At 44.2% G+C, this 15,648-nt stretch overlaps 1 protein-coding gene across 3 annotated transcripts in view; it reads right to left on the reverse strand.

The window, feature by feature from the left end:
- The window catches only part of LOC121867248 (diaminopimelate decarboxylase-like), a 43,360-nt gene extending 30,960 nt beyond the window's left edge, over nucleotides 1-12,400 (reverse strand). Inside the window, exons 1-5 of one of the 3 annotated variants that reach the window (XM_042367105.1) lie at nucleotides 12,329-12,400; nucleotides 7,811-7,987; nucleotides 4,620-4,798; nucleotides 2,601-2,814; nucleotides 814-951 (exon numbers count right to left, since the gene is read on the reverse strand). In XM_042367105.1, the coding sequence (XP_042223039.1) occupies nucleotides 814-951; nucleotides 2,601-2,814; nucleotides 4,620-4,798; nucleotides 7,811-7,987; nucleotides 12,329-12,331 (711 nt within the window). In that variant the 5' untranslated portion in view covers nucleotides 12,332-12,400. The remainder of the gene's footprint in view (nucleotides 1-813; nucleotides 952-2,600; nucleotides 2,815-4,619; nucleotides 4,799-7,810; nucleotides 7,988-12,328) is intronic. The other 2 variants (XM_042367108.1, XM_042367107.1) reach the window with 2 other exon arrangements.
- Between the last annotated feature and the right edge of the window lie 3,248 nt (nucleotides 12,401-15,648).

Genomic DNA, 15,648 nt, shown 5'->3' on the forward strand with positions numbered 1-15,648 from the left:
GGGACAAAGTGGGCATAGTCATGGGTCTCCGTAGGTCACGGGACTACCAGGTGCAGTTACCCAGCGGCCGTGTGTGGTGTAGGAACCACCGTTTTCTCCGCCCTGAAACAATGCCTTCTGATGACCCCGTCACCAGTGTTGAGCCCCATATCCTCCCCAGTGATCAAGTCCCTCGATGCTCAGAACGGATCCAAACGAAAAAGTCCGCTCAAGACTTTGCTTTGAGAGTATAGGGAGGGGGGTATGCATACTGTGTATGTTGCATGTATATTATGTATGTTGTATGTATATTATGTAAGTATGCCATTTATATATACTACTTATTGAGCCTAGCCAGCAGCGTGTGGCAATGCCTGTACCAGGTACCACAAGCTTAGATAATGAACCTGGCGACATCTGGAAGCTGCGAATGTATCGCTTGCCACATTTCGCCTGAGAGGTCAGTTGACCCAGAGAGAGAGTAGGGTGTACCGTCTTGTTTGTATCTCTGTGCAGATCCAGCAAATAGATCCTACAAAGAACTCTACAGGTGTTTGTGTTCGCTACTGTAGTTAGAACTGAGTACCCAGAACATGTACAGGGGTTAGGTGTAAATGGGGCTGCCCAGTATGGGCCAATAGGTTCGCTGCAGTTTCTTTCATTCTTATGTTCTTATGTTCTTACTAGTGATAGGTGGTTGGGTGTAGACAGGGCTGCCTAGTATGGACCAATAGGCCCGCTGCAGTTTCCTCCATTCTTATGTTCTTATGTTTTAATACAACCTGAGCTCTGGGACACACAACCTGAGCTCTAAGACGAGTGTGAAAAAGTCACCTGATTGAGTGTGTGGGTAGCCGCTTGCATCATTTCGGCATATACCTGAAGGCGTGTGATGGCCGAGCCTACGTGGATGTGCACGCCCTCCACACCCACACACCCACCATCACCACCCTCACACAACACCTGCAGCACCTTAGAGGACGGGGAAAAATTGTTAGGTAACCGTCGTCGATCGATCGATCGAAAATACTAGTGACAGGGGGAAAGGAGGTTCAGGAGAAGAATAAAGGGAGGATTGAAGTGAATTTTAGGAGGAGAGAACAGATGCAGTGGCTAAACACCGCTTGCGTGGGGGATTATAAGATGGAGGCAGCCACAGCAACCCGCCTGGACGCGGCAGGGAGGCGACAAGACAAGGCCAGGCTAGCGTCAGGTCAAGCGTCAGGTGCGTGTTGGGTTGGGCAATGGATGTTCAGTGCTTGGTCGGCTTGATTGTGTTTTGGTTTCTTGTGTGGAGGGGATGTCTTGGTCTTCTTAGCTTGATGTCGATTTTCTTCTCACTCTCCTCCTCTTCTTGCTCTCTTGGAGTGTCCATTCGTTTGTGTTTGGGTCTTCTTGTTCGTCTTCCTCGTGTATTAAGTCCTCATAGGTGTGGAAGAAGTCAGAGAGGGTGAGGTTGACCACGTGGGCTTCAGCACCACGGGCCGCGTGGGCTTCAGCACCACGGGCCACGTGGTGTTCTTGGTTCTGTGTGGTGGGCGGCTTCTGTTGAGTTTTCTTTTCTTGGTTTTTCTTTACTGCTGGTTTTTTCTTTTCTTGGGAGCGTACAGCAAGGAGGGCCTCTTTGTAGCTCAGTTTTTTTTCAAGACGAGCCTTGGCTACCCTGCATTCCTCCTTCCATCTGGGACAGGTCCGGTCGGCGGAGGAGTGTGGGCCACCACAGGCAGCGCATTTTTTCTCTGTGTTGGGGCAGACCGTGTAGCGGTGTCCAGGGCTGCCACACATGGAGCAGGTGTCTTCCTGCGCCTCACACTTGTTTACAGTGTGTCCATAGTGCTGGCATTTGTAACACCGTTTCGGTCTGCAGTAGGGCTTGACTGGCACAGTTACCCACGCCAGTTGAGCTTCCTTGGGTAGGGTGGAGTGGTGTCCGATGAGGGCAGTGGTGTCGGACAGCTTCTTCACAACTTGGAGCTGCTGCTCCTTGAGGAGCTCACTCAGCTCTGCTTTGTCCATGTGGGCAATTTCGGCGTGGGAGATTACACCCAGCTTCAAGTTGTCCCACATGTAGGCAAACATTTTAAAAGGAATGCCGTTGATGCCTGGGATCTCCGCGAGCTGTGCGGGCATGCCCTTCTCGACGAAGGTGATCTTGATGTCACCATGGAGCTTTAGACGTTCTACCTTGGTGACCCCCACGATCCCATTAGCTTCGAAAAACTTCTGGAGAACTAGGAGGTTTAGTTTCTTGGGGCAGGTCGGCGTGTCCGGACGTATCCGCGCCACGTTAACAAACTCGTAACCGTTCATGGTGAGGGAGAGAGAGTGTGTGATGATAACCGTCGTTTTTCGCTGGTAGTCTGAATATTTACTATTGTTATCCTTTATTTATGGTATACCAGAATTAAATCATCATACTCAAGGGGATTAAACCATCGCACTTATTGGGGGTGTGTCATTGTACTTAAAGGAATGCGTCATCGTTCTCATGGGATTAAGTCATTGTATTCAAAGAAAAAGGTAATCATACTCAAGGGATTAATGCAGTGTACTCAAGGGGTTAAATAACCTCAATATGATACTAAAACTCAACAGTAGGACTCACTGGATCACTAACTCACCTCCTCCACCTGGTCGACTTCCACGCCGAACTTGGAGTCAGCGAGGGCGGTGGCTAGGTACGGGTGTGTGTGGGCGTCCAAGGCGGGATTAAGACGTACCAGTGCCCGCGCCCGCACACCCAACTCCCGCGCCACGTTTACCAGCTGCCGGGCATCAAACACCGAATCGACGTTGAGGAGTACCCCACGTCGAACCCCCAATTCTACTTCCCACCTGTGAGGGAGTGGTGAAAGTAATGGTGGTGATGGTAGTAGTGGTGGTGAAGGGTGGTAGTGGTGATAAGCCTGAGAGGTGGTAGTAGTGGCGATGGTGGTAGTGGTGAAGGGTGGTAGTGGTAGTGATGGCGGCAAGAGTGAGAGGTAGTAGTAGTGGTGATGGTGGGAGTGGTGGTAAGAGTGAGAGGTAGTAGTAGTAGTGGTGGGAGTGGTGGTAAGAGTGAGAGGTAGTAGTGGTGGTGGTAGTGGTGGTAAGGGTGAGAGGTAGTAGTGGTGGTGGTAGTGGTGGTAAGAGTGAGAGGTAGTAGTAGTAGTGGTAGTGTTGGTAAGAGTGAGAGGTAGTAGTGGTGGTGGTGATGGTGGTAGTGGTAATAAGAATGAGAGGTGTAGGAGTGGTGATGGTGGTAGTAATGGTGATGGTGGTAGTGGTGGTAAGAGTGAGAGGTAGTAGTAGTGGTGACGGTGGTAGTAATGGTGATGGTGGTAGTGGTGGTAAGAGTGAGAGGTAGTAGTAGTGGTGACGGTGGTAGTAATGGTGATGGTGGTAGTGGTGAGATTTAAGTGCTATGCATGAACACTTTACCTACCTAATGACCTAATCTTGGGGATGACTTGATCTACCTGTGCTTGTTCTTGGGGATGACTTGATCTACCTGTGCTTGTTCTTGAAGATGGCCCGATCTATCTGTGCTTGTTCTTGAGGACGACCTGGTCTACCTGTACTTGTTCTTGAGGATGATTTGATCTACCTGTGCTTGTTCTTGAAGATGGCCCGATCTACCTGTGCTTGTTCTTGAGAATGACTTGATCTACCTGTGCTTGTTCTTGAGGATGACCTAATCTACCTGTGCTTGCTCTTGGGGTTGACCTGATCTACCTGTGCTTGTTCTTGAGAATGTCCTAATCTACCTATGCTTGTTCTTGAAGATGACCTGATCTACCTGTGCTTGTTCTTGAAGATGACCTGATCCTCCTGTGCTTGTTCTTGAAGATGACCTGATCTACCTGTGCTTGTTCTTGAGAATGGCCTGATCTACCTGTGCTTTTTCTTGGGGATTACTTGATCTACTTGTGCTTGTCCTTGATGACCTGATCTACCTGTACTTGTTCTTGAGGATGACCTAATCTACCTGTTCTTGCTCTTGGGGATGACCTGATCTACCTGTGCTTGTTCTTGGGGATGACCTGACCTACCTGTGCTTGTTCTTGAAGATGACCTGATCTACCTGTGCTTGTTCTCGAGAATGACCTGATCTACCTGTGCTTGTTCTTGAGGATGACCTGATCTACCTGTGTTTGTTCCTGAGAATTACCTGATCTACCTGTGTTTGTTCTTGAGGATGACCTGATCTACCTGTGCTTGTTCCTGAGAATGACCTGATCTACCTGTGCTTGTTCTTGAGGATGACCTGATCTACCTGTGCTTGTTCTTGAGGATGTCCTGATCTACCAGTGCTTGTTCTCGAGAATGACCTGATCTACCTGTGCTTGTTCTTGAGGATGACCTGGTCTACCTGTTATTGTTCTTGAGGATGACCTGATCTCACCTAAGCTTGTTCTTGAAGATGGCCTGATCTACCTGTGCTTGTTCTTGGGGATGACCTGATCTACCTGTGCTTGTTCTTGAGGATGTCCTGATCTATCTGTGCTTGTTCTTGAGAATGACCTGATCTACCTGTGCTTGTTCATGAAGATGGCCTGATCTACCTGTGCTTGTTCTTGGGGATGATCTGATCTACGTGTGCTTGTTCTTAGGGATGACCTGATCTACTTGTGCTTGTTCTTGAGGATGACTTGATCTACCTGTGCTTGCCATTACCGTTGAGGATGACCTGGTGGGGGAGGAAACCAGCTCGTAGGGCCAAAAAGACCTCGTTCCCGCTGACGGTGGTGGCCAGGGTCACACCGGCCTCTCTCAGCGCCTCCACCACCCCGGGGTTACTATTGGCCTTGACCGAGTACGAGAGAACACCCTTCATGCCCTAAGAGAAGCCACACTAGGTCACGAGGTAGTAGGTAGTAGGTAGCTATCAATCAGGGAGATACTACTGCCTGGGAAGGTATTGGAAACATAATGTGTTGTCTAATGGTAGACCCTGCTGCCATATGGCATCACAAAAATTGTGACCAAGTCCCAGGTTGCTGATCTGACTTTCTGCCTCATTTACACACAATTGCAGGGTCTCAATTGTTTCTCTTACTTTTGACAACACAACATACATAATGTATGTCGTTTCTCACTCTTGATTTATTTATTTATTATTATTATGATTATTATTATTATTATTATTATTATTATTATTATTATTATTATCATTATTTTAATTCATTATTATTATTATTATTATTATTATTATTATTATTTTTATTATTATTTTTATTATTATTATTATTATCATTATTATTATTATTATTATTATTATTATTATTATTTTTATTATTAATATTATTATTATTATTATTATTATTATTATTATTATTATTATTATTATTATTATTATTATTATTATTATTGTTATTATTAGCATCTATGATTAAACGAAAATAACAGTAAAATCCGTTTGAAATAATAATTTCCGTAGAAAATCCCCATTAAGCAAAATCTCTATGGAAAACATCTACTTCTAATTTTCAAACCGATAACATTACTACACAAAGATACAGCACAGACAACTCAGGTTTAGGTAGCTTCGAGCAAAGTCTAATGATACCCAGTCAACCCACTTCGAGTCGAAAATTCGTCATCCATCGTGCAGGACGTCATCTGGCCGGCAGCCCGTGAGTCTCGGGGCAGGGCTCCCACTTTGGGGGGAAAAGTTCCTAGATCGGGAAATTTGAGTGGATTTGGAGGAAATCTAGGGAAATGGTAGTTTTGGGGGAAATTGCGGGAAATATGATTATTATGAAAATGAATATGTTGATTTCAACGGAAAGTGTCAATGGGGATACTTTCTTTTCATTCTTATATATAAAAAAAAAAGAAACTAGGTTAACAGTGATGAAAGGACCTAAGCTTATTATTCCAAAGACTACAATCCCATTAAGTTTTACAGTGGTTAGTGAATTATATATAGATTACAATAGTATGTATTTTTTATAATAACGGTTTAAGACTTCATTTGAACCATTTTTTCTAAGACAGTACAGTTCTCCATTATAAGTAATTTACTAATTTACTGCCTGCTAGTGCGTGTATCAGAGAGAGAGAGAGAGAGATAGTTTTTATGAGTAAAGGTTTAAAAAGAAAACAACTAATATAATGCATACAGATATTTTTTTTAGGGAAATACTATTCATTCTCAGGAAATTTTTGCGTTAGTTTGGGGAATTCAAGGTTTTGCTTTGTGGGAGACCTGTCCCGGGGATGGTCCGGTGTGGGACCTCAGTTACCACTTACCAGCTGGCCGTTGAGGTGCGAAGGTCTATGACAATGCCTGATAAATGCTCCGTATTTGGATGCATATAACATTACAGACTATACTTGATAAAAGTAAATGATTTCATCGATTTCCAAAGGATGAAAAACAGAGAAAAAAATGGATTTTATTGTGCATGCAGCAAATATATAGGGTGCAACAGGAGGAACGGCAATACTTGAGAGCCATTGGCAGGTTTAAATTGAAATTCTCCAAGTCTAACTTTCGGCCAGGAAACTGGATGTGGAGAGACAAGTACCTATTTGTTACTTGAAACTGTTGTATAGCCATATGGGCCATATTGATAAATTACCTGTAATAGCTTGGGGAGAGAGAATGATAATTATAATCATTGACAATTTTTACTATTTTCTTTAACTTTTCTATTTAATTCTTGTATTCCTTGTCCCCCCCCCCACCCCTCCCAGCAAATATCTAGCCCATATGCCTGAGTATTTAATTGCTTTTACACTGATACTGGTAGGAAAATCATAAGAGTATAAATAATAATAAAGAGAGGAGGAAGAGGATTGTTAATAATAATAATAATAATAATAATAATAATAATAATAATAATAATAATAATAATAATAAATTTATAATAAGAATAAGAATATCATAAAAATAATGATTACATGAGAAGTTTAAGAAGCTAACCGAAAGATAGTGTGCTACTGGGTCAGGTAATCAGAATAGATGACAAGAATATCTTCTCACCCGGGACCCACCTGCATGCGGGTGGGTAACTTGGTTTATTTAAACTTTGGCTTCGAGTACCCTGACGGACTGGCATCCAACACCTTAAGGTTTATACTAAGATTTTTTTCGCATAACGTTGGATGTAAGAACATACCTTATTGCATAAATATATAGTCCAAACAAAATATTAAACATCAAAATTACCGACTATGTCTAATCTACACACCCTCACTTGGCAGCAGTCAAACCTAGCTTGTCTACTATTAATTATAAACAATTAACTGTTGACGAATATTTAACTACCCTTACCTGATATCTAAGATTTACTGACTTACTTATGGCCGTTTGATTGAAGACAAGAACTTAAAACTAGATTACTAAATTAACTGGGAATACACTGCAATTTGTTCAAGAGATGAATTTCTAGTTAACATCTTGCATATATTTCACTAAGTATCCCTTGGAAATTCTGAGTAAACATTAGACTGTTGACTAGATGTTTCTAATAAGTGACACGGATGTTTCAAAGTTTGGGTTTTTACCTCTGAGGAGACAATAAATAATTAAAATATATTTAAAATTACTTTATCATCTCATAAACAACGAGAAAGTCTATAACTTAGCACAGCGCACACATATTAGCCTTGGTAGTCTAGTAACGACACACTACCGTACCTGATGACTTTTAAAATGTCACACAACAGCAAAAATCATACTTATTCCTGATTTACGAGGCCATAGACCCTCTTATACAATGGCTGGTGAAATTACTTATCAACACTTAAATAAACTTAGTTACTAACAGTACAAAAAAGATGATTAATCATTGCTCAAGGATAAAATAATCAATAACAGTTAATGGAGCAGGTGGGAACATACCAGTGGAGTGAGGGCGTCCTTGTACCTGAGGACGCTGCTGTGGAGCGTGGCGGAAGAGTACACAAATGCGGGTGAGGACAGATGACCAAACTCCTGACGGAGGTGTTCCCGCAACCTCTCCAGGGACATCCCATCACAGTGTAGTGTTCCTCCTTTGTACACCCACCCACGATCCTCCTGAATGAAACACCATAAGGTGTTGTTCTTTGTTTTATTCATATTTTAGGTTATAGTAAAAATGGGAACCAAATGATGATTCGCTAACACGAGCTATTTCATCTAAGATTAACCACCCTTACGCTACCTGGGGGATTATATTAGGTTATATTAGGATAGGCTAGGTTGGCTGGGATTCAGTATTTTTTAAACATTATTAAAAAATTGTGGTGGTCTTGAGGGAACTGAGAGTAAAATAACACACGATAAGATGCAGTTTAAGAATATTTGTAAAGAGGTTCTGAAGATGCCATCAACCCCTCATGATGTGAGGAGGCTGGGCCAAAGAATAGGGATAAGCCTCGCCCCCTCAGGATCACACTAGGGAGTGAGGAGGAGAAATGCGAGGTTATTCGGCAGACAAAAAAATTAGCAAGGAGAGAGGCACCTAGGGGTGTATTCATTCACCCAGGTCACACGGTAATGCAGAGGGAACACCACAAGAAGCTCCTGCAGGGCTTAAAGCAAAGAAGGGTAGAATCGAGGAGGAACGGGGACGGGTGTACATGGGTTATAGTCAGGGAGAGGGTAGTGGAAGCAAGTGTACCGACACAGGGCCAGGGGACAGCAGCGCACCCTCCACCCGCTCTACCCCCCACCCGGGAGGTGGCACCAGCTCCGCCTATCAGCCGGGAGGAGGCGAGCGCCTTGTAAACAATGACATTTCTAACCACACCCTGCAAAATACAGTGCACTTAGCAAATGCAGCAGCTTCTGAGAATGGGGGGGGGGTTGCGGGGTTACTACTCAGACCAGAGACGTTACCAAGAACAAATTCTGGCTTGAATGTCATGTACACTAATACTGACACGCTCCTTGATGAGAGAGAGGAGTTTGAAACACTACTGAAGGTACACCAACCAGATATTGTAGGAGTTGTACACGAACAGGAGAAATGACCCAGAGGAATGTGAGTTCAGTATTGCTGGATATGGCACATTTACGAAGCTTTCTCACGAAACTTGCAAGAGGGGTATGGTTATTTATGCTAGGCAAGACCTTGGAGCCAGCCAGGAAAGGATACAGGGAGAGGATGTTTTTCAAGAGTCCAAGTGGCCTAAAATCAAACTAAAGGGAGGGGACTTACTTATTGTCGGGTGCATCTACAGATCCCCAAACTGTGACCCACTAAATCAAAGGAACTTAAGAGCCATAATAGACAATGCGGCGATGCTCAACCCTAGCCACCTCCTTATCATGGGGGACTTTAACTATGGCGACATCGACTGGAGAAACGCGTTCACCCCAAATGACTTGAATAACCCTGCTACTCTTTTTGTAGAAACTCTGAGAGATCATTTTCTCTACAAACATGTTAGAGACCCGACACATTACAGAGGGGAACAAACACCCAAGCCACTAGACCTCATCATAACAAACGAGGAGGGTATGGTGGCCAAACTGGAACACCTTGCAACAGTTGGCACCAGTCACCATATAGTGTTGTCATTCACATTTAACTGTTACCTAGTTCAAGATAAGGCAAGGCCAAGGTGCAAATATTACAAGGGAAACTACAACGGGATGACTTATTAAGGCACAAAAACGCAGACACTACAGTACGCTGAATATTATAAGTAGTATAGTGACCCCATTTGGTCGATAAATACATACCCAAGACCAAACCCAGAGCCTCTAGGAATACGAAAGGATCCCTACACATGAACCATGCGGCGGTCGACAAAGTTAAGAAGAAAACCTAGAAATTCAAGACGTGAGTTAGTTCAAAGAATGAGCAGGACAGAAGGATGCATGCAAGAGCCAGAAACTAAGCAAAGATAGAATGTTGAAGGGCTGAAAAGGAGTTCCAGAGGCTGGTTGCAAGCCAGGTCAAGTCAAACCCTAAGGCGTTTTACCGCTATGCAAAGTCGAAATTAAAAACGCGAGTAGGAGTATCAGACCTGAGGCTTGAAGATGGTAGTTACGCAGATTCTGACTAGGATAAAGCTGAGGCATTGAACAGCTTCTTTTCCTCGGTGTTCACAAGAGGGGATGCGATTAACCTTCCTGCGTATGAGGACAGGCGGTTTGACACGGCACTGACCCACATTGTGTTCACAGAAAAGGGTATTAGAAATAAACTGCCAAGACTAAAGGTCCATCCTAGAGTGCAAAGAGAGTTGTGCAACGAGTTTGCCGAGCCCCTGAAGATCCTGTTTTGTAAATGCCTGGATGAACAAAAGGTCCCCAGTAAATGGAAAGTGGCTTATGTGAGTCCTATTTTCAAGAAGGGCGATCAGCACTCCACGAACAACTATAGACCGGTGAGCTTGACCAGCATAATATGTAAAGTACTTGAGAGTATTATCAAAGATGCCACGATGGAACATCTACTACGAAACAACCTTGTAAAGGATTGCCAACATGGTTTTATGCCGGGGCGCTCCTGCTTAGCACAATTGCTCAAGGTATTGGATATTTGGACCCATATTCTAAAAAGGGGTGGTAATATCGACAATATATACCTTGATTTTGCCAAGGTTTTTTACAGGGTACCCCTGGAAAGGCTGAAAATCAAACTGGAAGGGAACGGAATTTGGGAAAATGTCCTCGCGTGGATAGAAGACTTTCTAGAACCGCAAACAGTTTGTGGTGATTAATGGCACGAAATCATCATCCGTACCTGTCACAAGCGGGGTACCACAGGGCAGTGTATTGGGCCTGCTGTTGTTTGTTTGTTTCATAAATGACATGCCTGACGTTGTACACTCCTCCATACAAATTTTTGCCGATGACGCCAAGTTGTTTCGGGAAATCAAGAACCAAGCGGACTGTGAAGATCTGCAGAAAGACCTCTGTGGGCTCCAGGAATGTTCGAAGAAATGGCTGCTGAGATTCAATGTCACGAAGTGTAAGAGGATGCACCTGGGGAGTACCAACGGCAAGGAGGCGTATCATATGTCCCAACGGGATGAAGAAACTGCTCTATTTGAGATTGAATGTGAGAAGGACCTAGGTGTGTATGTTGACAATGCGCTGAAGTTCTCAGGCCATTGCGAGAAGAAGGTAAATCAGGCAGATAAAATATTTGGTCTTATAAGAAGGTCGTTGAGATATCTAGACGGTCCGTCCCTCGTAACGATCTTCAAGAGTGAAGTGCTTCCCCATCTTTAGTACTGTCACCCCGTCTTGTCCCCTAGAAATGCTTGAGGCTGTCAGTTGGTTGAAAATGTTCAAAGGAGGCCACCAGACTGGTGCCTGCACTTAGGCACCTCAACAACCCTGAGAGATTGGAGCGCCTGAACTTGCCTAGCTTACACTACAGACGGGCAAGGGGCGACCTAATTGAGGTGTATAAGCATCTCAAGGGGCACTACTCAGTTGAGTGTCCTAACTTGGAGCTGGCGGACGCTCGCCCCACAAGGGGTCACAGCAAGATTGAAGAAGCCGCAAGTCCAGAAGACTGTGAGGGCAAACTTTTTCGGAGTGAGAGTTGTGAACTCTTGAAACAATATACCAAAAAGTGTTGTGACCTCACCGAGTGCGAGCTCTTTCAAGATCAGACTTGACCAACACTGGAGCAGGTACATTCAGGAGCCGGTGCATGCCCAGTACTTGCCAACAGTGCGTGACAGAAACGTGACCGATCACCCAAGCGGCTAACGAGCCGATCATTTGGTGAAGAGGATAAAAGAAAAAGACAAGTAACAGAGACGTGACCGATCGCCCAAGTGGCTAACGAGCCGATTAGTGGTGAGGAGGATAAAAGTAAGTAAATAACCGAATCAAATTTTCAATGCCGACCGAAAAATGGAAGATGCAATTTAATGTAGAAATATCTATTGTTTAATGGCTAGAGTATGGAAGAGAGGGACATGCTATCAGATGAATATCGTAGATGCAGAGAAATCCGATTATGAGAAAGATTTAGGGGTAATGATAAGTAGAGACCTAGAATCTATAGATTACAATGCATTTATGTACAATATAAGGCTAGCAAAGTATTTGTGTTCTCATATTTAGCAGCGTTAGTTTATCATTGTTTGTATATCTGCACTGTTTATTCAGTTTGTATACCTGCGTTGTGTATGTAATGCTGAATCAATGAACAAGTAGGACGAATTTACTTAATACATATCTTATCCATCTACCACAAGTGCTGAAAATATGCGATGAAAATAAGTAAATGGCAACTTTCAATGATAAGAATTTTCCATAGTTTTACGTCCATTTTTTTAATACCCTTATTTAAGCAGTATGCCACAAGGTTCAGCGATTCAGCATCATCGAATAAATTAACCAGAAGACACCATTTGTTCAAACATTCAAGGTCGTGATACTTAAAATCAACTTATAATTTACCATTATGTCTTGGTCCAACACAACCAAATGAAAGCGCGTGGCGTCCTGCACTCCAGTCAATCAATAACTGCATTGATTAGGTAATTTGTTATCAACGCCCGGCGGCCGGTGGATCTTACAGGCAGGATTGCCAAAGTGAGGCATATTTTTCAGTTTTAAAGTGCTGTATTCCTTGTATAGTTGAATATTTTATAATTTTCTTGGAATATTTGTTTTTTCTGTGCAACCGGATTATGTAACTAATTTACGAAGATAATTTAATTTCTAATATCTGTAACACAAATTTAGGGTTTGGCAATAATAAAACACCTGCAATACATGGCACTTTATCTCTGTGTTACGACACTCGTCCTTCAACGCTTACCCAGCTTCCACCACTGGTTACCATCAGCTAGGGTTGTATGTACAGAAGCAGTAGATATCTTCTCACAAGTGTTGTCGAATTACCACTGGCTGTCCTGCCAGTCCCCGGTAACTTCCGACAATTGGTATCAATGTACAGACAAACAACAGACAGGTAGATTTCCACCAGGTCACGGAAACACACTTGTGTACTGTAGTCTTCTTTAATAAGCACTAATTCTTTACAACACTGTTAACAGGGTAATGGCTTCACAGCTGGAGTTCTCGCTTCGAATATATACTGTAGTCGGCACACTACCAGTGTACAATTCCTTAGTCTTCTCACTTTATATTAATCTCAACAATGCCACAATACTTGCACAACAATTGTTTCAGATGTTCTTCTTGGTTTATTCTTTACACTGTGAACAGATGCGATCGACTCACCCAAGTCCGCTCGCTGCCGCTTATACTGTATATGGTAATTCCTTAGACTCCTAGATCATTCTAGCGACGTCCAGACGCGGGAGGTCGGCTCAAGACACACCTGGAGAATTCTAGAAAGATCTAGGCTTACAATAAGAAGTAAATCATAACAAAAATGATGCAATGCATTCCAGAAAGTTCTTACATAATTAATACATCAATATACACACTAAATTTTCACTAAATTGGCCAAAATAACTGCTGCATGGAACAGAAAACAATCAAAACATCTAGTTTACGAAATTATAATTCGAAATTATGCCTCGGCATAACACTTCCCCCTCCCTAATCCTTGCGTCGTCCCGACACACCCATTCACCATATACGTGATAATCCTAAAACTTAGTAGGTCTCCTCTTTTTCCGCTGCTGCCGCCGACGTACTAGGATGTCTTCAGAGTCCTCCCTTGGCACAGTAACCTTAGTCACATCCTTAGAGTGGTCCCCCTCTCCTGTCAGACCCAATTCTGCTAAGAAAGAACAGTGCTCCTCTTCCTGGTCCATGGATCCGTACGGTCCTGAGTTCTTCCAGGATCTCTAGTCTGGTCCTCGTCGGTGGTAGGTGCCTGCTCCTCAGACTCTTGCCAGGTGCACTACCCTGGCCCATGATACTGCCACAGACGTGAACTACCTTTGGCTGAGCCTTCCTTCTTCCCCTGATCCGGTAGGAAACATCTGAAAGGCATTCCACTACAGTGTATGGTACTTCCCGTGGACTCTGCAACTTCGGTGACTGACCCGTCTTCTGCGGAGGGTTATACAGCCAGACCTTATCACCGTCCTTGTAACAGACCTGGCGTGCCTTGACATCATGGTTGCGCTTCATCGCTTCACCCGAGAACTCCAAAGCTCCTCGAACTTGATGGTGGACTTCCGTCAACCTTTCTTGGAGGCTTTTGGCATAACTGGTGGTTTCTTCAGGAAGTTTTTCATCAGGTGGTCTTCCTGTCAGGAGGTTCATTGGCCGCCGCAGTTCGTGACCCAGCATTAGTTTTGCGGGTGTGTATTCTGTTGACTTATGAGCAGTCGATCGATATGCCATCTGGTTCCATTCTGTAAAAAAAATAAAAAAAATAATAATAAAAAAAAATTACACTACCCCTACGTCCACGGCAGCGACTCATATAATTTCTTCAACGAAACCCGAGGATGGGGGGGGGGGGTGCGCTTGTGGTAGAAGCGGTACCGCTCTTGCCTCGCAAGCAAGATATCACGGGTTCGATTCCCGGGAAGGCGGAAGTTGTTTGGACACTCTTCCTAGCCCCCTTGGTCCCTGTTCACCTAGCAGTAAGTAGGTACCTGTTGTAAATCGAAAAGTTGCGAATTCGTATTCAGGGAAAGTTGTTGGAGCTTCTAAACTTGAACTGACACAATCCGAGGAGTGGTGACCCGAGGATCACCCACCAACACAGACAAAAACCAAATACATGCGCTATGCGCTAACCAAATAAACGCAGTCGTGTAAAGCCACGGCACTATCTCTCCCACTACAAATCCCTTCCTAACCTCCTGCTTCTTCCTCTGTCATCTTCCCCGCTCTGACTTTCGCTACCAACAACTTTTGGAGCTTCTATTACTTGTATCTAATGCAGCAACTGTGAAGGCCCGCACACTGCCATCAGCAATAAATGTCAAATCAGATTGGATAACAGCACAACACTAACCACCACCTCCCCATCACTCACTCCCTACACCCACGACCCACCACCCGCACATGCTGGACCAACAACCTGACCGCCCCTCACCCTCCCCCGACACTGACGCTAAAATCACTACCATCATACATTTGGCACACACCCTAAGCAACGGAAACAGGTCGCTTTTCCTAAAACTTGTAATTGAAGGACTGAAGGCCAACGGCCTCCCGACCATACACATACATGATTCCTTCGGAACCGGACCCGGCCTCACCTTCCCCACTGTCCCCATCTCCGACCGCACCTTCCCCACTATCCAGTGCCGGATTATCTATTAGGCACAGTAGGCACAGTGCCTAGGGCCTACGAGATATTGGGGGCCTACGAAAAATAAAACGAGAACTTTTCTTTCTCTTTTTCTACAGGTTATTATTAAATTGATACTGAGGTACTTTTTTTCCATTTTATAATTAGGTACTAGCTTGTGTTATTAGTGAATATGCTGTCAAATGGGGCCCCATATCTTGGAGGTGCCTAAGGCCTACGAAAGTCTTAACCCTGCACTGCCACTATCCCCAACCCCCAGACCATCATGCCCCCCACCCCCCAGTGAAACCATTATAAACCCCCTCCGCCCCTCCACAACGGCCATGCCCATACCGGACTTATCTCACCAGACCACCATTACCTCACCCTCAATCATGCCCCTCCCACCCTCCAGAGAAACCAGTTCAAAACTCCCAGGCCCCTCCTCGACCATGCCTAAGCCTGACCTATCTCACCTGACGACCATTACCTCCCGGACCACAGACACCCAGATCAAACACAAAGCTGCCCGAGCACCACAGATACCCCA

Source organism: Homarus americanus, unplaced genomic scaffold, assembly GCF_018991925.1.
Source record: "Homarus americanus isolate GMGI-L3 unplaced genomic scaffold, GMGI_Hamer_2.0 scaffold6317, whole genome shotgun sequence".
NCBI classification, from domain to species: domain Eukaryota; kingdom Metazoa; phylum Arthropoda; class Malacostraca; order Decapoda; family Nephropidae; genus Homarus; species Homarus americanus.